A 27,925-nucleotide genomic window follows, 5' to 3' on the forward strand; every position below is an offset into this window, starting at 1 on the left:
TGAGACCCTGGCAACAGAAAATTGAAGCAGTATATGACGTCTTTTGTTTTAAATAAAAAGTTCTGAAGATTCATCCGAGTTATCAATTAAGAAAGGATTGTTTTTTAAATTCAATATCTGATTAAATGTAGTTATCCCTTATCTTGTTTCCCGATTGATAAACGAGCCATTAGAAAGCTGACTAAATTTTTTTGGGACTCTTTTTTCGATAAAAAAGATTAAATAATTTGTCACCTCTGTACCTCAGTGAATTACGTTCGAATTTTTGTTCACACTCAAGTTTTTTCAACCGGAATTTCATAGATCTTCTTGTTCAGTTGTTTGATCGAGATTCAAAAGAAAACAAATCATTAGGTATGTCTTTGTTTTTTTACTTTATTACAAATTCGAATTGTTCCTAAACATGCATTTCGAGTGCAGTTGAGGTCCTGTGTTCCACAAAAATATTTTAATACCTTGTAGTTCCACAGAATGATTTTGAGAAGTTTTTTCTGCAGTAGAACTATGTGTTCAAAGGCGGTAAAGTTAATCTATCCATATATCCACACGCACTATTGATATAGGTGCGATGTTTGATAAAAATAAACTGGAGTAAAACACTTTTTGGAACTTAATGCTTTTATTTGGAAACTGTTCTTCACTAAATTGAAACTTATTTTCACGTTATTTTGCTCCGTAAATTTCAGTTTTTTTCAGTTTTTCAATTCCGTAAATTTCAGGTATAAGAAAAGAACAAACAGATAATTGATTGTAATTAGAGGCACTTACCTAGTTAAATATTCATTTGACAACTTTGTCAGGATTAAGGGACAGCTAGTTGGCATTTAGACATTTCCCTGTTTTAGTCACATTCTTTTGTTTTGATCCGAAATTACTTTGTTTGCTGTTAAATTGATATCATCTGCAAAGAGAAAATATCTGACGACTTGGGACAGGTCTGGAATGTCATTTATGTACGGCTTCTACTATGATAGTTTTTGTCGCTTTTTCGGAAAATTCGTTGAGTTTTTGTCTTCCTTTCTTTGAAAACTATCGGCTTTGGCCATGATTTTGTTAGAAAATTCGTTAGATTTTGAGTACATCCCAGGTTAAGCCAGGTTTGTCTGACTAGTCCTAGTGGTTTGAGTCTGATCATTTTGATTAAGTTCATGTTGAAAGCATTATTAACTGAATGAAGTTAGGAAGTTCTCCTCTGATTGGATCTTCCTTTCTAGATGAGGCATTAAGCTTATTTTGGCTTCAAGTGAGATTTGCATGTTGAATTTAGTTTCAATTTTGTGAGGCTAGTTGTTGACTGGACTGACTTCTGTTTGTAAGAAGCTGGTAAATTTAGGTATTTCGGTTTCTTGTAACATAATGAACTGTCGTACGGGCAGGAACTGTCGTACGGGCAACCTTTGCTTACAGGAAAAATTGCTAGTAAGTGGCTGTGTCCTCTCTTCCTAGTGAAGATAATTGTCTTAAAAATTCTGTCCAGTTTAGTTCAATATATTCTGTTTCAAAAAATAAAACATCAGTAATATCTCATAAATTGACATTAGTATTGTGTGAACTTCATCTGCTAATTGTGGCGTAACCTGCGCCTTAGACGCTACAGAGACCTTATAAAAACTAGTTAAACACAAAATAAAACACATTTATTTTATTTGATCCTTCTACTCTTGTCAAAAGGTTTGCTTTTTTTGTCGCCGGGGATGCGAGGACAGCTTAATCATAACAATTCAATTGACAATAAATAGATATAAATTTGAACGGAGATAAATATTTTTGTTTGTGTTGGCACGCGATGTTTTTCAGATAGTTAGTTGTTGTATAGTTTGTGTAGTGTGAACATATGCCGGAACTCTGCAGTGGTCGCGTTCACGTAATCCACACGCAGTCATATTAACATCTATCATGCGTTTTTACGCACCAGATAGTGTAAATAGCTTGCCACTAAATCTGTGTGTTGTTTAATTAAATTGCATTGAGTTTATTGAAAATTATAATTATAATTTATGAGTGAAGAAGTTTTCGCTTTAATATAGAAAACGTCTCATATCAGTAATTGGTGCAATATCAGCAGTAAATTATGAGTGTTTCACGCTCTATGAGGCTGTTCATGCCTCGAAAGTATTGTCGATGTCTGACAGTGGTATTTGTGTGCCTTCTCCTTGCCTTAATCATGGAGCCATATCTATTCAATCCAAGATCGGGCGAAAGTTCTGACCCGAATGGCATCGGAGGATTTGGAAGTGGAGGTGCAAGACAGCGCGTGATGAGAGATATCAGTCCGGAGGATAAGAAAATATTTATCGCTATTGGGGAGTCTTCGGAGTACCCCAGCTCGTGGGTGAAAGACAAGAAGGATCCCTTCTTCAATTTGGTTCTAGTTGGAGATGATAAAAGTCCAGGTACTGCTCTACAAATAAATCTCTTGCAAAGTTGTTTTATATCTTAGTACTTTGTATTTATGTAAAAATCAGCTCAGTTGCATCTGATTAGCAAGTTTTACCGCTGAAAAATAGAACAAAATTGTTCAGAAAAGCTGTGCATGTGGTACCTTGTGTTCTCCACACAATATTCCATGTTTCATTTATTACGGCCAAATTTCGATAAAGGTATATCTGAAATAAGCATTATTTTTCGAACAGTTCGTTGTATCGGTTCTTGCTGAGAAATGTTGAAACTTTCGAGTTTTAAATACAAAATTGTTCTGTTTGAATCATCCTTATTAAATTTTGTTTTTTGTTCCTATCCGTTCAATTCTTTGTGCTTGTTATTCTAGTGATATTATTTTCCAGAATTTTAGCTATCAGATTGCCCTACTAATGAAGACCCTTTTTGAATTGAAACGTTCTAAATCAGTTCTAAATCAGAAACGTTCTAAATCAGAATTGAAACGTTCTAAATCACGCGAATTGAAACTTTCTAAATTAGTAACCTTCGAATGCTTTCTTTATCAAAATAAATTGCGAATTTAGCCTAAACTTTGAGCAAACCTTTGAAACGGTACATCCAAAAACTTTACATTCATCAACCTAAATCATTGATATATCAGAACACCGCTCTCATTCGCATTCCTTCTCTGCGCCACTCTCTCTTAAAGGTTGGCTATCCATGATAGAAGAATTTTTGTACAAACTATATTTAGATTTACATCAAAAACTTGAAAGCAAAGAACGCTTTATCGAAAAAGTTAAATCAAGTTATCAAAAAGAACTATTAGAGGTAAAAATGCAACAAGGGGGTTCCTTATCACGGGCTGATGAAGCATCCGACGCCACCCCGGAAGAGGTTACGGTTTCAAAAACAAAAGTCACTTTTGCTGACAAGGTAACAGTTCGACCCGATTGAACACAAGAATGATCAAGTCAACAGTGTAGTAGCATAGTTGTTGTGGGTAGTAACATAGTTGCTGCTATATTAGAAAGCGATGCAACTATTCGTCCTAGTGACTGTGGTATTCACGCATATAGTGGCTCAACAATAAAGGACAAAATAAAAGTCCTGGAGAAATATACCGAAAAAAAACTTTAAATATTGATTCTTCAAGATGGCACAAACAATATTCTCAAAAACGACAAGATTGCTAACCAGATCTTCCAAGAGTTTGAACAATTAATTGATCGGTGTGTGGATAAATTTGGACCTGATAATTTTGTTGTTTACTAAGTGCCACCACTCAAATACAAATTTGAAAATGTTTAAAAAAAACAAGCAATTTGACGAGTTTAATGGTTTATTGTCGAGCAAGTACAACGATCATGCTTCTGGTAAATTTGTTATTCGACAGAACGAACTCTTTCGCTATGTGCCACGGGTGAATAATAGCGTTGCACACTACAACCAGAAATATCATGACAATGTTCATCTGAATTATCGTAGAGGCATACCGTACTTAAAAAATATTTTGCTGCAACTTCTGAAAACATCCAATGGAGCAGTTAACAATATGTCATCCAATGTTCAATCCCAATCGTATAAAATGCTTGTTAGAAGTAACTCCCACTATTCAACAAATTTGTATGGTGGTAATTACTATCAACATCGGTCTAATAATTTTTATAACCCTAATTAACTTCCGGTTTCTATTTGATCTCATTGTTAGGCCAAGTATTTGTTTAATGTGTATCAACTCAGCTCGTAACTTGAATTCACGCCTCATCTTTTTGCTGGTCTGCTCATATATGGCTGATCCTTTTCTCATGGCTACATTGATCAGAGCAGCAGAAATCTTTACTAATAAACATAGGAAACAAAACAATTCCCGATAGAAACTTTTTATCTAACGCTTTTCCTAGAATCTAGAATACAGTCTTCTACTACAAGCAGTAATTGCTCTTTTTTACTCTTAAAAAGTGGAGACATCGAACTCAATCCTGGACCGCTCTACACTTATAGAGACGTATTTGAAGTTTCAAAAAAACAACCTGACAACTTAAAAATTTTCCACTTAAATGCTCGTAGCATTACTGGAAAAATAGTACAACTTAAGGCTGTACTTAATGATATTGGGCCTAATTGTATATACGGAATAACAGAAAGTCGGCTGAGTGACACGGATTCTGATTTTTCCGTGAATCTCTGCAAAAACTCATTCCATTGTTTCAGAAAAGATCGAGAAACATGCAAAGGGGGAGGAGTACTGCTTTTATTTCCAAAAAAGTTCCAAGGTAAAGTCAGAAAAGATTTAAACCTGCCATCTTAAAGTTTTGAGAGACTCTGGGTAGAAATAAAAATAAGGATGAATGAGAAAGCATTGGTTAACATTGCGTATTGTCCTCAAAAAAGAATGCTTGATGAATTTTTAGACCAGTTGGCTCTAAACATTGATAATGCACCTACTGAAAACAACCCAATTATTCTAAGGGACGACTATAATTTAAATTATTTCTGCAAAAATGAAAAACAAAAATTGTATACCATTTTAAGACCTTACGATTTGAATCCCATAAATGTTGAGGACCCCACAAGAATCACGTCCCACAATAAAACGCTCATAGATTTTCTGATAACCGATAAATATCTGAAGACCTTATTAGTTGCTACTTTTGAGTCATTGATCAGTTGCTATCATTTCACTCAACTAATTAATTTCAGAACTAATTGGTACCAAAAAGAGCGCGGATCAAACATATTTATGTCAAAAGGAACTATAATGAATCTGAATTTCAGAAAACGGTAGACTGTTCAAACTGGCATGAATTTTACGCATACCAAGATGCACAGAAAAAACAGAGTTTGAAAAAATCCTCTCAAAAGCTATACAAATGCATGCTTCCATACGAATAATCTTTGTGCGTAGCAAGAAACCCCTTTATTTTTTAGCTAAAAAAATTGTCTCCACGAGAAAAAATCAAACGTGACAAAATTTTTAACTGAGTGTGAATTCATTAATTTTGGGAAAAACAAAAACACCTCAGGTTCAAATTTTTTTTGTAGTTTCTGCTCCTTTCAAAAACAACTCAATCAAACATCCAAATCCAAGCGCTAAAAATGGAATTTGATAAACAAAGTTAGAAAATGCAGTAAAACAGCCACATCTATTGAAAATTTGAGAAAAATTTTTGGTGAAATTATAACAGAGCAGATTGCAAATCTATAAATTTAGAAAACTAGGCGACGTTTTTCAACATCCTCCTACCTTAAAACAAAGTTTCCAACAAAGTTGCAAAAATTAATGACTTTTCATTTCGTTTCATATGAATCCTAACAAGTCCTAAGAATGGTAAACCCATCTAAACCTTTAGGACCGACAACATCGCCAGCATGGGCTTTCAGTGATGCCTCGGCAGTTTTAGCAAGACCACTCAGATTATTAGCCAACAGACAATTTGGTTTCAGAAAATATTCTACTATATACACATTAGTTTACTTCACTGAGTGCGTTTGAAATTAATTGAATGAAAACAAATTTACTACATGTGCTTTTATGCCTCTCTTAAAAGCCTTAGACTCAATTAATCTTACTATACTATTAGAAAAATTTGAAAAGTCTTGGATTCAATGATTCTTCTGTAAAAATCTTAACTTCTTAAGCGGTAGGATGCAAAGAGTAGTTGTGAGAGATGAAACTTCGGACTGGATTCAATTACATCTTGGGGTTTCTCAAGGTACAGTCCTGTGACCGCTTTTTTTCAATCTTTATGTAAAACGATTTAGAACTAAAAACGTGTGAAATCATCCAATACGCTGACGATAATGTTCTTTTGACATCACATTGCGGCCTTGTTGTTTATAAAAAGTCACCTTAGCACACAATAGAAGATATGCTGGACTACTTTACGTCACTGGTACTTGAATTAAAAGCAGATAAAACTGAATTTATTGTATTTGGCGAAAAAAATCAACCACAAACATTAAATTCGAGAACAAAAAATTGAAGAGAAAGCTCAAGTGAAATATTTGGGCATAACTATAGATACTGAACTCAACTATCAAACAGAGGTAAAGAATCTGCTCTCGAAAATGGCCCGAAGTATTAAATTCTCATATAACTTGAGAGACTGCCTACCAAAAAATTTACTTCCTGTTATGATTAATTCTTTAGTCATTAGCCATTTACAATATCCAGCCGTACTTTTGAGCACAGTTGATAACAATTTAATCATTACCTCGGAAAAACAATTAAGCTGGGCAGTAAAAGCGTTTTGTCATCGATCAAAATTCGAGTCATCTACGGATATTAAGTTGCAACCGAAAATATTACCTGTTCACCTCCTGCTTGCCTACAGAACAACCTGCTACCTCTCTCTTAATTACTAATCCAAAACCAGCATTCAATAGTCCAAATGGACTCTCGGTAGCTACTTTTGAAAGCTATAAACATCAAGGAACTGGGATGTTTTTTCATCGAACAGTTAGTAGGAGCAAACCCTACGATAAACGCGTGATCCGAAGAGGTATTGAAGTTTTGAACAAGTTAACCTAAAAATGTTTTATTCTCCCTATGTAATTACGCAACATTTAAAAAAATCTGAGAGCTTTTTTCTTTAAGCGTTTCGTTGCTAACTATAAAAATTATAATTTTTGTAAAGTTTCATGGCGTGATTTCAAATTTTTGTGACTTCTTAAAAGCAATAATAATAAATAAAGTTTGGATTTGTTCGCATTGATAATTAATGTAAGTATAATTTCTCGCTTTACTTAAGGATTGAAAACTTACTTTATTTCTTTTGAAATATATATTTTTTGCCATATTGTCATAATCGTGTAACATTATACCTGTAAAGTACACTGCCGTGAAGTTTACACTAGTGTGTAAATACTCAGGTGATTCAGTAGTTTTTTTTCTACTGGTTTACCCTCCTTCTAATTACTGCTTTAGCTAGTTTCTGACAAAGCCAGCTTCTCGACAGTCTTTTAAGAATAATTGCCCATCTCTAGTCGGGTTTGGGTTTTTGTTTGATGCATCTAATTACCTAAAATATACCTGTCTTCAAAGCATAAATTTAATCAATTGACATTTTTAATAGCCTTCGTTAGCCCCTCAACGGCTATTGTTTAGGCCCTCCGTTTTTACGACTGGAAGAGGAGTATTGGTTTTCTGGAGGGTTTTTACCGGAAGTACTTTTCGTTCAGAAGGCGTTTGCACCTAAAAGCGAAAACGAGTAAAATTGGCGTATGAAATATTTTTTTTCTGAGCGAAAGAAGTTTTTTGATCATGCGCTTCGTTAATTGAAAGACTTTGAGAAGTGTTTTGAAAGAATGCCGCATATAGATAACCGTTTTTTGTCCAATTGGCCTTTTTGCTTTTTTGGTTTTTCTGTGGAAACAAATTTTATTCGATGCTTTATTAATATGTAAGCTTCTAAAATTGTTACCACAGTGTTTATGAGAGCCTAGTACTGCGTTTCGAGTAAAAATGCGAACATATTTCTTCAATTTTCAGTCAATATATGGAATTTTTAGCCGGCTATTATAGCGCTCCAAAATTTTTACAATTCAAAGAATTCGAATTGTATTGGGGCGTTGTGTTTTTTTTAAGATGTGTTCACTCATTTTTCAATGATTTTGACCTTTCAAAACGTGATACTCTCTTTGAGCTTTCAAAACGTGATGCCCGTTACTCGAACTTTGTTCTTAGTTATCATCTCTAATGCTTAGTTGTATTTATACTAGCCCCTGTGTGGTCTCACTACGAAACAGAAGTATGTTCAGCTCCAAAATGACATCAAAATAGTTCGCATTTTAAAATTGTTTGTACAAAACTTTTCTCCCTATTTTTCTCTTTCAATCCCAATCTTGGCTATGGGAAGCAACAGCGGCTATTTTCCGGCAATCTGCCGGGTATGTTTTTGTTGCTGTTGAGTTGTTAAAATACAGTGAAAAAATTTTCATAAGCGCAATTTTAAAAACTTTTGACAATTTTTGTAAATTATTTAAAAATTTCGAATCTTTGAAATGTTTTTTACGTTTTTCATCTATACAGGAGGATAGTCATTCAATGTTTCCAATCCTCCAATGCATAGTAATGAAATTTATCTGTTTTTCTTCTAATTTTTTGTCTCCACTTTGATTTTTATTTTTCAAAAGTCACAAGTAATCTTTTTCTTTTGTCTTTTACAATGTGTCAGTTTTCTCCCCATTCTAGCATGTATCATTCGAGCATTCTCCTAAAAACTATAGTTTTGTTAGGTGTGCTTCTATGGGTTAATTTTAATTTTCTTAGTTGTCATAGAACTTTAATGATATTAGTCTTGTTCGTGGAATCTTCATTTTTTTAAATTTTACAATTGGGCTTATTTAATATAATTCAGCACTAAGAATCGCTGTTATTCTGTTTAAAGGTTGTGATTGATTATTTTAGTCTGCGGGTTTTTCTGGACATTGGTTTTAGTTTTAATCGTTTGCCGTTGAATATAATCCTGTTTCTTTTGTTTCTACAATGATTAATGCCATTTGCGATATTTTATTTTGTCTATGATAACTCCGATAAGTATATTTTATTTTGACTGAATTGCAGTGACTACAAAACGAAGATCAAAATCAAAAAAGACGGGATAAACCGATAAAGCGCACTCATTAAGTCATTGAGAATTAGGTTATCAAAGTTCATTAGAGTGATGATTAGCTGACATTAGTATTAGGCTTAGCAGTTTTCTTAATAGAAGCTGAATTAAGTACAGTTTTAGAATCTAACTGAAGCTGCACGCCAAATTAGAACACTTTTTGACACTAAAAAAAACGAAAAATTTGATCAATTTCTACCTCTTCGTTCTCAATTTGCCGGCCAAGTTTTAAAGAGGATGTAGCTTCCACAGCACAAAGAAACCCTCAAACTGGATAATGGTCAAATGGATAGATGAGAGGATTTAAACAGAAGAACAAATTGAATGTTTTACAAAATTGTTAAAACAGTGCCATCCACTTTGGTTGGATTGCGTATTAGCATGCCCAGCTTACTTCTTTCTCTTATTGAGAGGAAACAGTGATTATTAACATTGGTAACAAGCATAAAACCTAGTAATTCAGACTATTCAGAATCTAGTTCAAAGAGCAGGCACTTAAAATAGGGCTTTATGGGTTTATTTCTTTATTGATTCTGATTTCGGCTATCGATATTGACTTGTTCATTTTAATTGCTATACTCAGCAGCTGCTGTTCAAAAGCACGTTGAACAGAAAAGTTGTACAACGCATTAGCTGAATTTGATCAATGCTCACTAGGGACAAAGTAATAAAAGGGGACAACATTGCCATAAATGACAACTCAGTTTTTTTTAAAAGAGCATCAAAATTTTTTTAACTTAAAACTATATTAAATTGTTTAACACATTGAAATTTTCAATCGATTGAAAGAGTATTTTATTGATTAATAGCCGCAAAGCGATAGCTGAGGCTATTATTGACCTTTTCTTGGTTTTTTATTTCGTCAGGATTTTTGTTACGACCATATGACGTGACAATCACTTCAAATATGCTTTTTCATCCGTTCATGCAATTTCAATTTTTTCATTCGCATGATTTTTTTAGTCGCATGATTAGGTTTGTGGTCACACGTGATTTACCTCGCGTTCAAAATTGACTTCCTCACTCTGCAGTGGACTTGTTTTTACTTTACTTCAAAGAGATAAGGCCAAGTGAGTGCGTGTCAATCTACCTGAAGGGTATTTGCGGGCAGTTAATAGAAGCAGCAATAATTTAAACAGATTCTCAATCAAAATATAACGTTTCAGCTTTTAATCAAAAAGTTTTTGTTATGGTCCTTTTCGTTTACTATCAGATCTACAAAGCTATTGCGGCTATTTTTCGGAAATCTGCCAGGTATATTTTAATTTGATCTCGAACAAACTTTTGAGTAAGTCTTCAACGTGTGTCTGTATGCAGAAATCTCGTTTGAGCGTTTTCTAAATTATTGTTTCGTTTTCACTCTCTTTGAACGACTTTTCACGCTTTACTTATTTTATTTTATTTTATTTTACTTATTTTACTTATTTGCGGATCTAACTTGCTCTTGTTCTGAAATTATTTATGTTGATAAAATAGACACGACTGTATGTATGAAAGCACAAGGACCCGGTCGCCGAGTGGTTAATGCTTCAGTCTAGCACGCATGTAGTTGCGGTTTCAAATTCCTCGCAGTCTTTTTTGCGCCCTTTTGAATCATTTTTCCCCGACTGGCGTTCGATAGAAATTTGTCCGACGTTAGTCCGTTCATGTTTTTAATACCAAATTGGACAGAAATATAGAATCAACATTTACAGGAATGAATGAAAATTTGTGAAAAATACTTCGAAATCAGTTAGTTTTAGTTTCGAGATATTGTTAGCTACAAATTGAGAGTCTTAACGAGGTTTAATTTTTAAATTATGCCTTCCAGAATCTCTATTATGGAATCAATTGACCAGACAGCACAGATTTCACTAAATACTATTATAGGTCAAGAATATACTAATAATTGACCAGACAACGCAAATGACACTAAATAATATGATAGCTCAAGAATAAACTAATTATTGAAAAATATGTCAAATGAACAAAAGCATTTGGATTTCATATGAAATCACAACGCAAGTATTGATGCGTCTCAATGGAAGGAGAATAAGAACTTTCATTACAAAGAATGGCAGACAAAAAAAGATGAATGCAAGAAAGCGGGTAAAAATTGAATACTTTTTACATAAATAAGGATGTAATGAAAACCATTAGATAAGTAGAAAATCAGTGCATTTTTAATTTAGTTAGCTTGTGTTCCTTTAAGGATTTTTGCCGACTCTTTCGGGAAAAAATATGAAGAGCACAAAGAGATGAATGTGTACGGGAAAAATTCAAAAATACTTTATTACTTAATGACAATTTAGTGTGGAACTCCATTTGCTAAATTTTGAAAACTATTCAATGTAATCACTTGGACCTTATGGGACAGCGGATTCATTCTCATACTATCAAACTTCAAAAATCCACTTACAATTTTTCAAAACAAATTAATTCGATGTCAATAAATTAGAGGCTATAAAGTGAAACCATTCAACACTTAAGAAAAACGACTCAAAAAGCCCACATTATCTCTTTTGGGAGTAAGTGACAGAACAACAAAAAAGAATCAATTAGTTCAAAACTTATTATTTTCATGGAAATTTTGGACCAGCTTTTCATGGAAATTTTGGATCTTTTCATTTGCAGCCACCAGGTGCACATGACATGTCTTTTCATAATGCTTTACTGTGTAATGGCACGTATTCCAACTGGGGGAGGCTATTAACTGGGGGTACGAACGGAAAATGTCAGCATTTATAATGTTAAAAACAAACCTTTGCACACGAAGTGGAAACAACTATTAGGTTTACTTATGCTTCAATTAATGTTGACGATATCTCTTATCAATCCGACTAACATTTAAGGCTAAATACGACAAGGAATGTTAAAACTTAATGTCGCCAATTTTATTTAAAAACGAACACCTTCGAAACAATCGGATGCTCGTTGATGACTTCAAGCAAAAACATTTGGAATTCTTTATAATGGGGAGAACATGATCTGTATAAATTTATGTAAATGAAGCACCAATAATCAATGTTTGCAAGTTACATACGATAAGTTGCTATGTGTAGAATAATTATCTTTTCATCTGGTTGTTTCGGGTAGACATAAACAAAATAGGGTTTTTTTCCTAGATGGAAATAGGAACCAAGCATGGTAATGCAACTACTTGAAAATCGTAAGATTTAACAATGATATGTCAATTTTAGTTGAGAGTGGCAAAATGAGAACGTGGCAATAGCTCAAGAGAAATATGAATGAAGATCGAAGTCACGTTGCCATACTTTAAAAATGTTCACTCACAAAAACCAAAAATTTAAACTCCACTTTTGCAATGCACTTTAATTGTTTGAGAAGTTCTTAGGCATTAAAGATACCTGCGTTTTTGTCCCTTCGATACACAAGGGTGACTACAACCAATGCTCGATTTGGGCATCTCATTGACATCAAGTAGTCGAAAATTGTGCAAAAAAGTCTGTTAAATATTTGAGGCAAAAGTCTAAAGTTCTTTTTGATTTGAAGACATTTTATTGGCTTTATTGTGGTATCCTTCCTATGTTTCTAAGATGGGTAAAAAATGTTCCAATTTGTACTGGAGAAAAAAGCCGGCTTGCAATATAGTTACCTAGATATTCTTCGAAAATGTTGCAATAATTATTGAAATTAATCTGGTGTACTCAACATGAGATTTTATGATCAAGCAATAGCTTCCTGTATTTTTTCAACTCTTAAACTAATTTATACCTCATGTATGAGTGTAAAGAAGTTGAATTACAAGGGTAACAAATCCCTAATTTGATTGATCATAACTTTGGAAGGTATATCGTCATGTGGACATTACTGTCGAGTATTTTCAGGGCAACGTATTTCGAGATAAAGGCTATCCTTAACATTTGTACGTTTTCCTTTTGCAGTTTGATATTAAGCAAGACTATTTTGCTGTCTATGTAGCGGGAAACAATGCATTTTGAGCACAATTAGGGTTTATTTTTTATCCATTATATGAACTATCCGCTGAAAGTTTTTAAGAGAGAAACTAATGCAAATAGGAGGAACCCACATAAAAATGTGCATAGTTTTGATAGTCAAATGGTTTATAGGCCAAGATGGTGCTAAAGTGGTGCACGTGGGGGACGATGTTGAGATCTCGAAGAGGAGGTTCAAGGAGAACAATTTTGACACTCTGGCCAGTGAGAAGGTCCCGATGGACAGACGAGTAAAGGATCTGAGACATGGGGACTGTGCAGCTGTAACGTACGATCATGGTTAGCTCAATTGTGACAAGAGTTGTTTTTAAAAGCTGTTGAATTATTTTTAAAGCGTCGACTGTTTTATTATTTCCGCTTTTACTATATTCCGTTTTTTGTCAACTTCTTTGATTGTTTATATCGAGTTGAGGTGCAGCTCTACTAGTATACAATTATAACTGTGACAAAAATATGGATTTTTTCCTACCTATTACGCTATTTTCATGAAGTCATGCAGTTTTGCTGATTTTATTTTGCCGTTTTCGTATTTTTAAGTTTTGTATGGAAATGTTCACATACGTAATCGTTCTGATTAGCTGCTCTCGAATGAGAATTAATTATTGTAAACGTGTGTTTTTTATGCAAAATTTTTGCGTGGACGTTTTTGCGCTTTTCTTCTAGAATAATCTTTGACTTCTCAAGTGACTTTTTCACGCTTTCCTTCTTCATTTTTGAGCGATCTCTATTGCTCTCACTGCGAGTTGCTAATGTAAAGTCGGTTGCAGCATAGTCATAATAAGGGCCTGATAGCCGAGTGGTCAGTGCATTTGGTTATAGAGCGGGTGGTCAGTGGTTCGAATCCCGGCGGGGTCAAATGTTTATCACCCGCCTGTCGTTCGAGAGCAATTCTTCCGACATTAGTCGGTTTATGTTTTCGATCGCTCTCACTCCGCAATAAAGTTTTTGTTCAAATAAAAGCGATTGTCAGAGGTACGATTAAAAGTTCTTGATAGCCGAGTGGCTGATGCCTCTGCCGAGGTGAAGGAACTGGACTTAGGAGTCCAGGGTTTGAACCCTATCTTCGTTTGATGTTTTTGCACCCATAAAGAAGAGTTTACCTGTCATTCGAGAGCATTTTTCCGACGTTAGTCGGTTCATGTTAAATTGATGGTTTTAAACTGTAGCTCTTAAATGAAACCACGTGTTTCCGAAGTTTCAAGAAATTTTGATTTATGATTTGCCTGCATTGTCTATACTATCAAAGCTTATAAACAAAATCGGCTACGGTTATCTAGCAAATATTAGTTCTATTAAATTGAAGTTCACATTGAGCAGCTGTTAGTTTGATAACGTTGGCAACGCTTTTCGGAAAAAGTTTGGCGGGCCGATTTTATCTCTTGTTATAAGTGAGAAATGATGTGTTTTATAATAACGCATAGTTTTAGTTGCATGAAACTATCATTGCGACTGGGTCGGTTTATTTGATTTTGATTTTTTTTTCGACAGGTTAATTTGAATTTCTGATCTTTGCTGGATTTCTTGCTTTTATCAAAAATTCTATGTCCTTTCTATAGCCCTCTGTATTTGATTAATGAGGTTTTCATTTTAGAAATATTGAGCTTTATAATTTTGTTGTTGCTTTTTCTGAAATTTTAGCTGTTCTTTTGACCGCATTTTTCACCGTTTCAATTGGCGCTCTGTTAGGAAATTGTGATGTACCTAAGGATGCACAGATAATATGATTGAAAGTTTTTGAGCTTTTGATGTTGATGAATTTGAGAATCCTTATTTTAACAGCTTTTTGATGTTGATGATTTTGAAATTGCTTATGTTAAGAACTCTTTGAATGTTGAGCTGAGTCTGGGTTTCCCTTTTGTAGTTAGTCATTTTTTGCTGTATCACGCGATGTACCAAAGCGTAGCAATTGTTTTGATGGCTCTTGGAACGTTCATTTTTTAACATTTTCTGGAATTGATTGTTAAAAATTTAACCGCGTTGTTAATGCTATTTTACTTTTGAAAGTTTTTTGTTGCGTCGCAGTTTCTTATAATCGCAGGGCTTCTTTGTTTTAACGCCATTTATTTATGTGCTTTCAAAATTCATTTTTTTGGTTAGAAGTTTTTGAAGGCGATGTCTTACACCTATTTCTTTGAATTGTTATTCTTGTATTCTATTAACCATTAGCCATGTCTAGATTTCATCACCACAAATATATAGTACAAAAATCTCTGATATTCTGAACGTTAGAACCTCAACAGGAAATACGATCACAAATAACGTCAAAATACAAGTTAAAATTTGTCTTTAGGTCATTAGTTTTTCCTAAAAATTAAGCCTGGATGGCCTTTCTTGGTCTTGTTATTGGATAGTTGCTAGGAAAGACATTGTCAGCTACAATGATTTCTAATTTTTCTGCCGAAGAGCCAGTTTTGACTGCATTGTAAACTATTTTTATTTGCTCTCGGGCATGGCAGTGGTGTGTATTCTGTTTTATCAATTACTCTCAAGCTAAGCTTTTCTCTTATTATATAAAATTTGTGGTCTTCTTTAATATGATTTTTCGTCCGACCATTTTGCCTTGCACTTTATCAGACTTCTAAGTGGCCGATCCACGCAAACTGCTCTGGCGAATTAAAGTCCTATAACAAGATATAACGAGAAGTAAAAGTTTTCGACCGATTTTTTTCCGAAAAGCTTTGTCAAATTTATCGAAGTAAGTTGCTAAATGTCGCCTTCAATCTAATTGAAAGACTGTTTGCTAGAGAACAGTTGCAGTTTATATAAGCTTTTACAATATAGACAATGAAGGCCAATTAAGTAAATCAATATATTTCTTTAAACTTCGGAAACACGTGGTTTCATTTACTAGCTACAGTTTTAAACCACGTTAGTCAGTTTATCTTGAAGTCATGTTTTAAACTGTATCTCTTAAATGAAACCACGTGTTTCCGAAGTTTCAAGAAATTTTGATAATTTTAAATTAGCCTGCACCGTCAATATTGTCAAGGCTTATAAATAGAAATCTGCAAATGTTATGTACCAATTGTTCGTTCTATCAGATTGAAGTTTCGTTTAACAACTTTGACGACGCTTTTCGGAAAAAGTTTGGCCGGCCGCTTTTATCTCTTATAAGTAAGAAATGATGTCTTTATGATGAAGCTGGGTTTTAGTTGCATGAAACTATCAGTGCAACTGGGTCGGTTTATTTTATTTTGAAAACCCATTTTTCGGAAAGTATTTTGAGATTCTGATCTTTCCCCAAATTTCTTGCTGTTTGTATCTGTTCCTTTCTTGTTGTTATCAAAAATTATATGTCCTCATTATAGCCCTCCTAATTTGATTTTTGCCGTTTTCATTTTAGAAATTTAGAGTTATTAGTTTGTTGCCGCTTTTAAATTTTAGGTGTTCTTTCGACCGCATTCTTCACCGTTTCAATTTGCGCTCTGTTAGGAAATTGTGACGTACCTAAAGATGCTCTGATTGATTGATTGAAAGTTGTGAGCTTTTTGATGTTGATGATTTTGAGAATGCTTATTTTAAGAGCTTTTTGATTTTGATGATTTTGAAATTGCTTATTTTAAGAACTCTTTGAATGTTGAGCTGAGTCTGGGTTTCCCTTTTGTAGTTAGGTAATTTATGCTGTATCACGCGATGTACCAAAGCGTAGCAATTGTTGTGATGGCTCTTGGAACGTTCATTTTTTAACATCTTCTGGAATTGATTGTTAAAAATTTAACCGCGTTGTTAATGCTATTTTACTTTTGAAAGTTTTTTGTTGCGTCGCAGTTTCTTATAATCGCAGGGATTCTTTGTTTTAACGCCATTTATTTATGTGTTTTCAAAATTCATTTTTTTTGGTTTGAAGTTTTTGATGTTGATGATTTTGAGAATGCTTATTTTAAGAGCTTTTTGATGTTGATGATTTTGAAATTGCTTATTTTAAGAACTCTTTGAATGTTGAGCTGAGTCCGGGTTTCCCTTTTGTAGTTAGGTGTTTTATGCTGTATCACGCGTTGTACCAAAGCGTAGCAATTGTTTTGATGGCTCTTGGAACGTTCATTTTTTAACATCTTCTGGAATTGATTGTTAAAAATTTAACCGCGTTGTTAATGCTATTTTACTTTTGAAAGTTTTTTGTTGCGTCGCAGTTTCTTAGAATCGCAGGGCTTCTTTGTTTTAACGCCATTTATTTATGTGTTTTCAAAATTTATTTTTGGTGAGAAGTTTTCGAAGGCGATGTCTTACACCTATTTCTTTGAATTATTATTCTTGTATTCTATTAACCATTAGCCATGTCTAGATTTCATCACCACAAATATATAGTGAATAAAAATCTCTGATATTCTGAAAATGAGAACCTCAACAGGAAATACGATCACAAATAACTTCAAAATACGAGTTAAAATTTGTCTTTGGGTCATTAATTTATCCTAAAAATTATGCCTGGATGGCCTTTCTTGGTCTTGTTATTGGATAGTTGGTAGGAAACACATTGTCAGCTACAATGTTTTCTCAATTTTTCCGCCGAAGAGCCAGTTTAGACTGCGTTGTAAACTATTGTTATTTGCTCTCTGGCATTGAAGTGGTGTGTATTCTGTTTTCTCAATTGCTCTCAAGATAAGCTTTTCTCTATTATATTAAATTTGTTGTCTTCTTTAATAAGATTTTTCGTCAGACCATTTTTGCCTTACACTTTATCAGACTTCTAAGTGGCCGATCCACGCAAACTGCTCTGGCGAACTAAAGTCCTATAACAAGATAGAACGAGAAGTAAAAGTATTCGGCCAAACTTTTTCCGAAAAGCTTTGTCAAATTTATCAAAGTAAGCTGCTAATTATCGCCTTCAATCTTATTGAAAGATTGTTTGCTAGAGAACAGCTGCCGTTTTTTATAAGCTTTTACATTATAGACAATGAAGGCCAATTAAAAAAATCAATATATTTCTTGAAACTTTGGAAACACGTGGTTTCATTTACTAGCTACAGTTTTAAACCACGTTAGTCAGTTTATCTTGAAGTTATGTTTTAAACTGTATCTCTTAAATGAAACCACGTGTTTCCGAAGTTTCAAGAAATTTTGATATTTTTAAATTAGCCTGCATCGTCTATATTGTCAAGGCTTATAAATAGAAATCTGCAATTGTTATCTACCAATTGTTTGTTCTATTAGATTGAAGTTTAGTTTGATAACTTTGACGACGCTTTTCGGAAAAAGTTTGGCCGGCCGCTTTTATCTCGTATTATAAGTAAGAAATGATGTGTTTATGATGAAGCGTGGTTTTAGTTGCATGAAACTATCAGTGCAACTGGGTCGGTTTATTTGATTTTGAAAACCCATTTTTCGGAAAGTATTTTGAGATTCTAATCTTTCCCCAAATTTCTTGCTGTTTGTATCTGTTCCTTTCTTGTTGTTATCAACAATTATATGTCTTTTTATAGACCTCCTAATTTGATTTTTGCCGTTTTCATTTTAGAAATTTAGAGTTATTAATTTGTTGCCGCTTTTTCTTAAATTTTAGGTGTTCTGTCGACCGCATTCTTATCGGTTTCAATTTGCGCTCTGTTAGGAAATTGTGACGTACCTAAAGATGCTCTGATGGATTGATTGAAAGTTGTGAGCTTTTTGATGTTGATGATTTTGAGAATGCTTATTTTAAGAGCTTTTTGATTTTGATGATTTTGAAATTGCTTATTTTAAGAACTCTTTGAATGTTGAGCTGAGTCTGGGTTTCCCTTTTGTAGTTAGGTAATTTATGCTGTATCACGCGATGTACCAAAGCGTAGCAATTGTTGTGATGGCTCTTGGAACGTTCATTTTTTAACATCTTCTGGAATTGATTGTTAAAAATTTAACCGCGTTGTTAATGCTATTTTACTTTTGAAAGTTTTTTGTTGCGTCGCAGTTTCTTATAATCGCAGGGATTCTTTGTTTTAACGCCATTTATTTATGTGTTTTCAAAATTTATTTTTTGGTGAGAAGTTTTCGAAGGCGATGTCTTACACCTATTTCTTTGAAATATTATTCTTGTATTCTATTAACCATTAGCTATGTCTAGATTTCATCACCACAAATATATAGTACAAAAATCTCTGATTTTCTGAAAGTGAGAACCTCAACAGGAAATACGATCACAAATAACGTCAAAATACGAGTTAAAATTTGTCTTTGGGTCATTATTTTATCCTAAAAATTAAGCCTGGATGGCCTTTCTTGGTCTTGTTATTGGATAGTTGGTAGGAAAGACATTGTGAGCTACAATGATTTCTAATTTTTCTGCCGAAGAGCCAGTTTTGACTGCATTGTAAACTATTGTTTTTATTTGCTCTCGGGCATTGCAGTGGTGTGTATTCTGTTTTATCAATTGCTCTCAAGCTAAGCTTTTCTCTATTATATTAAATTTGTTGTCTTCTTTAATAAGATTTTTCGTCAGACCATTTTTGCCTTACACTTTATCAGACTTCTAAGTGGCCGATCCACGCAAACTGCTCTGGCGAACTAAAGTCCTATAACAAGATATAACGAGAAGTAAAAGTATTCGGCCAAACTTTTTCCGAAAAGCTTTGTCAAATTTATCAAAGTATGTTGCTAAATATCGCCTTCAATCTAATTGAAAGATTGTTTGCTAGAGAACAGTTGCCGTTTTTTATAAGCTTTCACAATATAGACAATGAAGGCCAATTAAAAAAATCAATATATTTCTTGAAACTTCGGTAACACGTGATTTCATTTACTAGCTACAGTTTTAAACCACGTTAGTCAGTTTATGTTAAAGTCATGTTTTAAACTGTATCTCTTAAATGAAACCACGTGTTTCCGAAGTTTCAAGAAAATTTGATATTTTTAAATTAGCCTGCATCGTCTATATTGTCAAGGCTTATAAATAGAAATCTGCAATTGTTATCTACCAATTGTTCGTTCTATTAGATTGAAGTTTAGTTTGATAACTTTGATGACGCTTTTCGGAAAAAGTTTGGCCGGCCGCTTTTATCTCTTATTATAAGTAAGAAATGATGTGTTTATGATGAAGCGTGGTTTTATTTGCATGAAACTATCAGTGCAACTGGGTCGGTTTATTTGATTTTGAAAACACATTTTTCGGAAAGTATTTTGAGATTCTAATCTTTCCCCAAATTTCTTGCTGTTTGTATCTGTTCCTTTCTTGTTGTTATCAAAAATTATATGTGCTCTTTATAGCCCTCCTAATTTGATTTTTGCCGTTTTCATTTTAGAAATTTAGAGTTATAAATTTGTTGCCGCTTTTTCTTAAATTTTAGTGTTCTTTCGACCGCATTCTTCACCGTTTCAATTTGCGCTCTGTTAGGAAATTGTGACGTACCTAAAGATGCTCTGATTGATTGATTGATTGAAAGTTGTGAGCTTTTTGATGTTGATGATTTTGAGAATCCTTTTTTAAGAAATTTTTGAATTTTGAGCTTTTTCTGGATTTCTTTTTTGCTTTTTATTTTTTGGTACTGTATCACGCGATGTACCAGAGCTTAGCAATTGTTTTGATGGCTCTTGAAACGTTTGTTTTTAAACATTTTTTGAAATAGATTTTGTTTAAGATTTACCGTGTTGTGAATGCTATTTTACTTTTAAAAGTTTTATGTTGCAGAGCAGTTTGTTATAATCACAGCGCTTCTTTGTTTAAACGCCATTTGTTCATGTGTTTCGAAAATTCATATTTTTTGGTTGGAAATTTTTGAAAGGGATGTCTAACATCTGATTTATTTCATTTTTGAAATAACTAGCTGAAAAAAGAGTAGTTGCATGAGCTTCTTGTTTTTTCTTTTCAATTTATTATATGTGCCATATCAGCAATTTTGCCCCGCATTTTCGCAGCGCATCAGAACTTTTGTATTCTATTAACCCTTAGCGATGTCTAGATTTCACCACAGATACATAGTACAAAAATCTCTGATATTCTGAAAGTGAGAACATCAACTGGAAATACGATCGCAAAGAACGTCAAAATAGGGTGAGTGACTTTTGCCTCTGGGTCTTTATATTTTTTTTTAAAAAAATGAGCTGGGACGGCTTTTTTTGGTCAAGTTTTAGGGTAGTTGGTAGGAAACACATTGTCAGCTGCAATGATCTCTCAATTTTTCTGCCGAAGAGCCAGTTTGGACGGCTTTGTAAACTTTTCTGTTTTTATTTACTCTCGGACATGGTGTGAAGCAATCATCGCAGATGTGTGGATTTTGTTTTATCAATTGCTCTCAAGCTAAGTTTGTAGCAATTATATTAACCCTGTGGTCTTCTTTAATGTGATTTTCCGTTTGACTATTTTGGCTTTTCGTGCTAAAAACGGAATCCGAACCTCCCAAACTGCTCTGGCGAACTAAATTCATGGTGTCAAGGACGGTTTCTAGAGTTTGATCCCCCCACTTCTACTTCACCACCCTCCATTCTTCACCCCCTCAACCTCATTACACCCGTAACTCCGCACGCTCGACAGTCCCCGTTGGCAATTTGTTACTTAAGGCCAAAATAAAAGCGCGCCAACAAGGGGCCAGATTTATCACTACAAATCTTTGACCTCCTTCGTAAGCCGTCTGCCCCGCTGCATGTTTTCTATAAATTGGTAGATATTTTGAAAGTTCGGTTTTGGATCAAGAAACTATTCATTAAGTTTAAAATTGTTTATTTAATTAAATCTATTTGTTTCAAGCAGAAGTGCGCCTTGTGTTCGCATATGTTGATCCCTGAAGTTTCTGTTTTTCTTAATAAGCTTCAATTTTTCTTTGTTTTTAAACGAGTTCGCTTCTTGTTGATTTTTAACGCAAAGTCACTAGAGATGAGATAAAATTTGTGCTTAAATGTTTTTCGATTTATTCTTCATGCGTGATGATAGTTTTTCCGTTATTTTTGTTCCGACCCCCACTTTAGTGGGGAGGAGGAACTATATACTCAACTGGGTTTTTTTTGTTCAGTCAATTTTGGCCGATCGATATATTCATCGTAGAGAATTGTGAGTGGTATCATTGAAAAGCTTTTTTCAATGCTTTTTTTTCAATGCTTTGAATTAAAAAGATTTTTTCGATTTTCGTTTTTTACTGGTAGTTATCGAGGTTTAAAATTTTGTGAACTTTCGACTGTTTTTGTTCACATTTTCAAAATATTTGGGGCAAAATTTCGCTAATATAGTTCAAAATAAGTTAAAATTTTTAACGGCAGAGTGTTGTTGTTACCGTTAGAGATAGAAGAGCGTTGCTGAATTGTTTGATTGAAGTTTTTTGGCTAAAATGTTTGATAAGATTTTCAAAATTCAAACTTTTTTTCATCAAAATTGGCACAAAATATGCTTTTTTGGTCCACTTTGTTAAAGTTTGCCAAACTTAGTGACCTAGAAACCTTAAAACAGACTCTCTAAGTACAAAAAAGCGCTAGTTGCAAGTAGGCGCCGCATGGAAGTCTTCTGGAATTAACACTGCCGTTTTTTGCGGATTTCACTCGATAATTATACAAGATGCATCGTTCTTTTTTTAATATTTGAATTCCACGCAACAATTGGTCTAATTCGCAAACACTTGGAACACTTGGTCGGTTTGCTGAGCTCGCGAAAAAATTAGTGAGAGCTTCGACAATATCATGGATACTTAGAATCAAAGACTTGTGCTTTTTTTATGCTGCCTTTCAAAATATTTTGCTTTTGTTTTTTTAATGTTTTTAATGTAACTACAGACAATATTTTTTATTCACAGCTCCATTAATGACAGCTCCAATTTACGTAAATTGGAGACCGAATGTAGATACAGTTTGTTTTCAGAGAACCAAAGGGTTTTTATGGCTTTGAGGAAGAGTTTTAGTAAAAAATTAACTTAATTCTTGTCTTTTGCCTTCAATTGTTATTCTTTTGGAAGTCTGATATTTAAGTTTAACCACTCAAAGAACTAAATTTCTTCCTCAAGAGGTGCAGGTGAACCTTTTCTATTCATTCGGTTGTTGCCTAATGTCTCTTATGTTATTGAATCTATTTGTTCTAAGGAATCTGTGATTTTTTGAACTTGTCAATTTTTTATATTATTTTAGTCAACATTTTGTTTATTCTCAGTAAGTAGAGGTCAACCTTTCCTCCATATAGAATACAAACTAATTTTGTGGCCGATTGTTTTAACAGAAGCTTTTCTTGCTTTTGGTACTACGAGTTTTCATACAAAATTTTCTGATATTTGTGCATAATTTCCCATTTTTGCCGTTGTTTTTGTTTCTTTTGTAAATTGTAACATTATTTAACAATCTAACTGAAAAAAAACTTTATAACATTTGAAATTGAACATATTTTTTGTTTTCATAACATATGGTTTGAAGGGCTGCGACACCGTTCTCTTGCAGAAATTGGTAGAGGTTTTTATTTTTGCACTTTATTTGTTGTTAATTTTTGTTGTCATATGCCAAATATTGTGTAAATAAGTGTTTCAGTGGCCAACTGTAGATAAATAAATGAACTTAATAACTGATATCGGTAAATAGCTAATGGTTGTTTTCGCTTTTAATTTACATTTCTAAAAAAAAGAGTAATAGTATTCTTCAACTTATCCCTTTTTGTTTAGGTTTGTTTTTTTTTCGTATTGTACAATGTTGTATCATTTTCGTAAAATAGCCTCATTATTTAGAGCTCTTTTCAATGTTTTGTTGAATCAAACAATAATTTTTCTGTTGTTTATACGTTTTAAATGATGTCTTCAGGGCTTAGACAATTTATTTCAGAAGAATTTTGTGAAGTTTAGATACTTTTATACTTTTCAGTTTTTGTGGTTCTTTTTGTTGTCATTTTGTGTTAGTCGTTTTACAAAAAGACGTTATGATGGTCAAAGGAGACGCAAGTGAAGATGTTATATTCTCGCGGTTAATATCTTACAAATTTAGTGGCTTCAAAACTGTGGTTTCGTAAAGTTGTTTGTGAAATTTATTAGTTTATCTTGTATTTAATGTTATTTGATAGTCTTATGGTTTAGTCTCATTAATAATACTCGCAAATACTTTTCAAGGTAGTTGCAAGACAAACTGTTTACTCTTTTAGTCGAAACCTTTTGTTGGGTATCAATTTTGAAAATATTTGTTTTTAATAGAAAAAAAGATTTGAGATTTTTGAGATCTGCCAATTTTATTTCTGTTAAATTGTAGCTAAGCATCTCTATATATAATTCACATCATTTATCTATTGAAATACAATTTGCTCTTCATAACGGTTTTATTCTCAAATGGTCTTTCGTCTTGGAACAACCAGTTTTCATAAAAACCAATTTTAGTGATTTTTGCGTATTTGCCCCTTTTTGTAGGTTTCTGATCTCTTTTCACAGCATTACAATAATGGGCGTCATTTGATTTACAAATTTTGTTACCTTCAAAAACGCAAACGAAGAGTTTTACTGTTTTTAGTGATCAGCTTAATATTTAATTGATTGGGGGGGGGACATCGTTTTCGTGCATAATTTTTCGTGCAAATTTTTAGTTTTTGCCTGTACTTGTCGTTTTCTTGTAGTCGTATGACATATCCTGGATAATGAAAGGCCTCAGTCACTCTCTATTGAGGTGTAAAAGACTCTCTCAATGATTACATTTGATGCGTAATTTTTCTAATCAGTTTGAATTTAATTCTTTTTTAAAAAACAGCAATGTTTTAATAAACTTCGCCCCTTTTGCTCATTTCCAGTCAACTTGTTGCCAAGTCTCATATAGGAAAATTCCCATATTTTGTTCCAAAATAATGCCTGTTAATCTTCGGAGTTTAAATTTTATCTGATGCCATTTTGATTTGATTATTAGTGGTTTTCAAAAAATGGACAATGAGTTTTGGTCGTAATTATTTTTAAATATTTGATTTTTATTGCCGTCTTTTCTGGTAGTCATATTATGGTAGCCACAGGTCTCATAGGACTTCTAGAGTAGATTGTTTTATTCTTTTAGTAGTTTGTTGACTGATATGTTGATACGTAAATTTTTTTTATCTCTTCCTCATTTGGTAGAGAATTAAGTGAAAAATGTAGATGAGCGGGGTCGGAACTTAATGTGCGAACGCACATTACCGAGCCTCCTTGTCATTTTATAGCTTCATTCGTGGCCCTATTTTGTAAAATTATGACTATGCCAATTTACAAAGTTCTAAGATCGGAAAAATATCAAAATGTTGGTTTTTTGGTTTTTAATTTATCTCGCCATGACTATCTATAGTCAGAAATGTCAGCGTTGCTTGGATCTAACAATTAGACAACTCTTTAGTTAACGTACTTATGCCTAGTTTCTTTTTTAAAGTTATGCTCTAATGCATTTGTATTGCATTTGTCCTCTTATTAAGCTTAGATTTGTGAACTCTTTGTAGTTTCTTAATTTTGGTCCTAGTAACTTATTTTGAAAAGAAGTCCGGAATATTGAGTTTTAGATCCTTGCAATATTTTTGCATTTCATTGTTCTCCCACTGAAGACCAGTTTTGCAGCAGTGATTTATCGTTTATGCTTTAGATTTGCCGACGACATCAGTGATCATCATATTCTACAACGAGGCTCCATCTGCGCTGATTAGGACAGTGGTCAGCATCCTGCTCAGGACTGAATTGAGTGAGTGAATTGCTCAAAATTCTTTAGTCCTGGTTTGAACTTTGTTTCGGACAATTGAGGTGCTGGAGCTAAGTAATATATGTTTGTCAAAGGTGGTTAAAATTTTGGGAGCCTCTATTATTGTAGCGCTCTTCTCCGGAAAATGCCGGCCTGACTACGGTATATCAACAGTAATGGTGCGGCTATTATGTAGCTCCTGCAAAGGGAGCATAAAGGGAGAGAATCAAGATTCGTGGTTCAGAACCACCCATTCTAATGTAAAGCATTTTAAGTGATTATTTTGTGAAGCATTGCTATTTTGACCCTGTACATGATTGCATTGGTGCTGCTTTAGGATACCTGGCTGAGATAATCTTAGTGGATGACCACAGTAGCATTCCGTCGATCAACGAGACCCTCCCGAAAGCAGTCAAGGCGCTCTTCCCTCCTTTAGTGAAGCTGACCAGGAATGAGAAGAGATTGGGTCTCATCAAGGCCAGAATGGCAGGAAGTGACAAAGCCAAAGGTAAGTGTTAAAACTAACTGTTTCTCTTTAAATTAGTCAACAATTTCACTGATTTCCTTTTCATAAGGGAGTATGGCAACCTTCGCAAACAATTTTGGCTTTCTTAGTTTTGATTTACTCAGTTTTTGATAAAATACTGTCTCTGTGAGTTGACACCAATTGTAAATAAATAATATAATTGGTTGGTTCGTGATTTTATTTGTGTCTACGAGAAAAATCTGTTTTGCGACAGTTTAGTATAACTTCGCTGAAATGCTTAAAAATGTCTTACAGTGAATGATTAATCCTTGGCTACATTAACATTTTCATGTTCCATGTCTTCGTCATCTATGGGTGTCATAATTTAGGTGACGTAATCCTTTTCCTTGACTCTCATTGTGAGGTCGGACCCGGATGGCTGGAACCTCTCCTGCAGAGAATTAAAGAAGATGATCGAAATGTTGTCATGCCCTCGCATGATATCATCACTGCTGAAGGCTTCGAGTTCGTTGGATCCAGTACAGTTGATAATCAAGGGACCTTCAATTGGGGGTTATTGCATACATGGCAAGGGCTTCCCGAATTTGATCGTAAGGTGATCAAAACGAAAGCAGATCCTGTGAGATCTCCGACAATGGCTGGTGGTCTGTTTGCTATTTCCCGCAGATGGTGGGAATATTTAGGAAAATACGACCCTGGGTTTGAAGTATGGGGAGGCGAGAATGTGGAAATCTCATTCAAAACTTGGATGTGTGGTGGTCGATTGGATATCATGCCCTGTTCACACGTCGGACATGTGTTCAGAGGAGGGTCGCCTTATCCTGGACATGTTAAGAATTCAATGTCGATCAATCAGAAGCGAGTAGCAGATGTGTGGTTAGATGAGTATGCAGAAATAGTCTACTTACGACATCCTGAACTGAGGACTTTAGATGCTGGTAACATTACGGATCGTGTTAATTTGAGGAAGCGTCTGAACTGTAAATCTTTCAAGTGGTTCATGGAAAATGTGCAACCCGATAAATACGTGCCCTCGCTAAAACTTCAGGCGAGTGGAGGTCTGAAGACCTCAGATGGGAAATGCGTTGATACAATGCAACAGGAAAGTGGTGATCCGAAAATATACCCCGCTTGTCATTTTTTGGGCTCACAGAACTTTCAAATGACTGTTGCGAACGAAATCAGAAATGGAGTTGATATTTGCTTGGAGGCAGACATTGCTTACAAGAAGGTGGTTCTGACTAAGTGTGCAGCTAAAGCAGAACAGAAATGGTACCATAATGGTGCAGGTAGTATGATACAATCTAAATCTGATTATAATCTCTGCATGGCTAGTAAAGGTGAATTGATTGTACTCAAGATGTGTGATTCGACTGATGATAGTCAGAAGTTTACTTTCAAAGACTACTTGACTAGTTAGTTCTGTTTTGGGATGTCCAAATAGTTAACGTTTCAAAGCATCTACGAACATTTGCTGTCTGTAAATTGTTAAAATCTTTCAAAACAATGTCTAGCTGAACAATTCTTCTCCGATCGTCATTTAACACTATGGGTGCACAATTTGGATTTAATCTAGTTCCAAAGTTGATTAGTTCCGCAACACATAAGAACAAGATTTTGGGGACTTTCATAAAGTATATCGAATGCATTAAAAGAGGCGCTCATATTTATCAAAGCCGTACATTTCAAAACAACCCTTTCCATATCTAATGCCTTAAAATGATAATGCGCCTTCCACAAAGCACTACCGATGTGGTGCAAAAATTGATTATTGTCTTACGAATGAGCCTTTTGCTTTCAATGAAATTCAAGTTTCAGTGATTCCGGTGCAGTATTTAAGTTTATATAATTATCAATGTTCAGAATTCACAATTACCTCATTTCGGTGTCCTAATTTTCAACTTAATTTTTTATCTCTGTTGCATATCAAATTAATATTTATCCCTTCAAAA

The 27,925-nt window shown here is 34.0% G+C and overlaps 1 protein-coding gene across 1 annotated transcript; it reads left to right on the forward strand.

The window, feature by feature from the left end:
* The first annotated feature begins 1,576 nt into the window (after positions 1–1,576).
* Positions 1,577–27,925, forward strand: LOC142336017 (polypeptide N-acetylgalactosaminyltransferase 13-like). Its single transcript, XM_075384485.1, has 5 exons — positions 1,577–2,393; positions 13,064–13,228; positions 25,394–25,489; positions 25,824–25,994; positions 26,342–27,925. The coding sequence occupies exons 1-5, from the start codon at positions 2,072–2,074 to the stop codon at positions 27,391–27,393; spliced, it is 1,806 nt and encodes a 601-aa protein (XP_075240600.1). The 5' UTR covers positions 1,577–2,071; the 3' UTR covers positions 27,394–27,925.

Source organism: Convolutriloba macropyga, chromosome 3, assembly GCF_964194025.1.
Source record: "Convolutriloba macropyga chromosome 3, txConMacr16.3, whole genome shotgun sequence".
Taxonomy (NCBI): Eukaryota; Metazoa; Xenacoelomorpha; order Acoela; family Convolutidae; genus Convolutriloba; species Convolutriloba macropyga.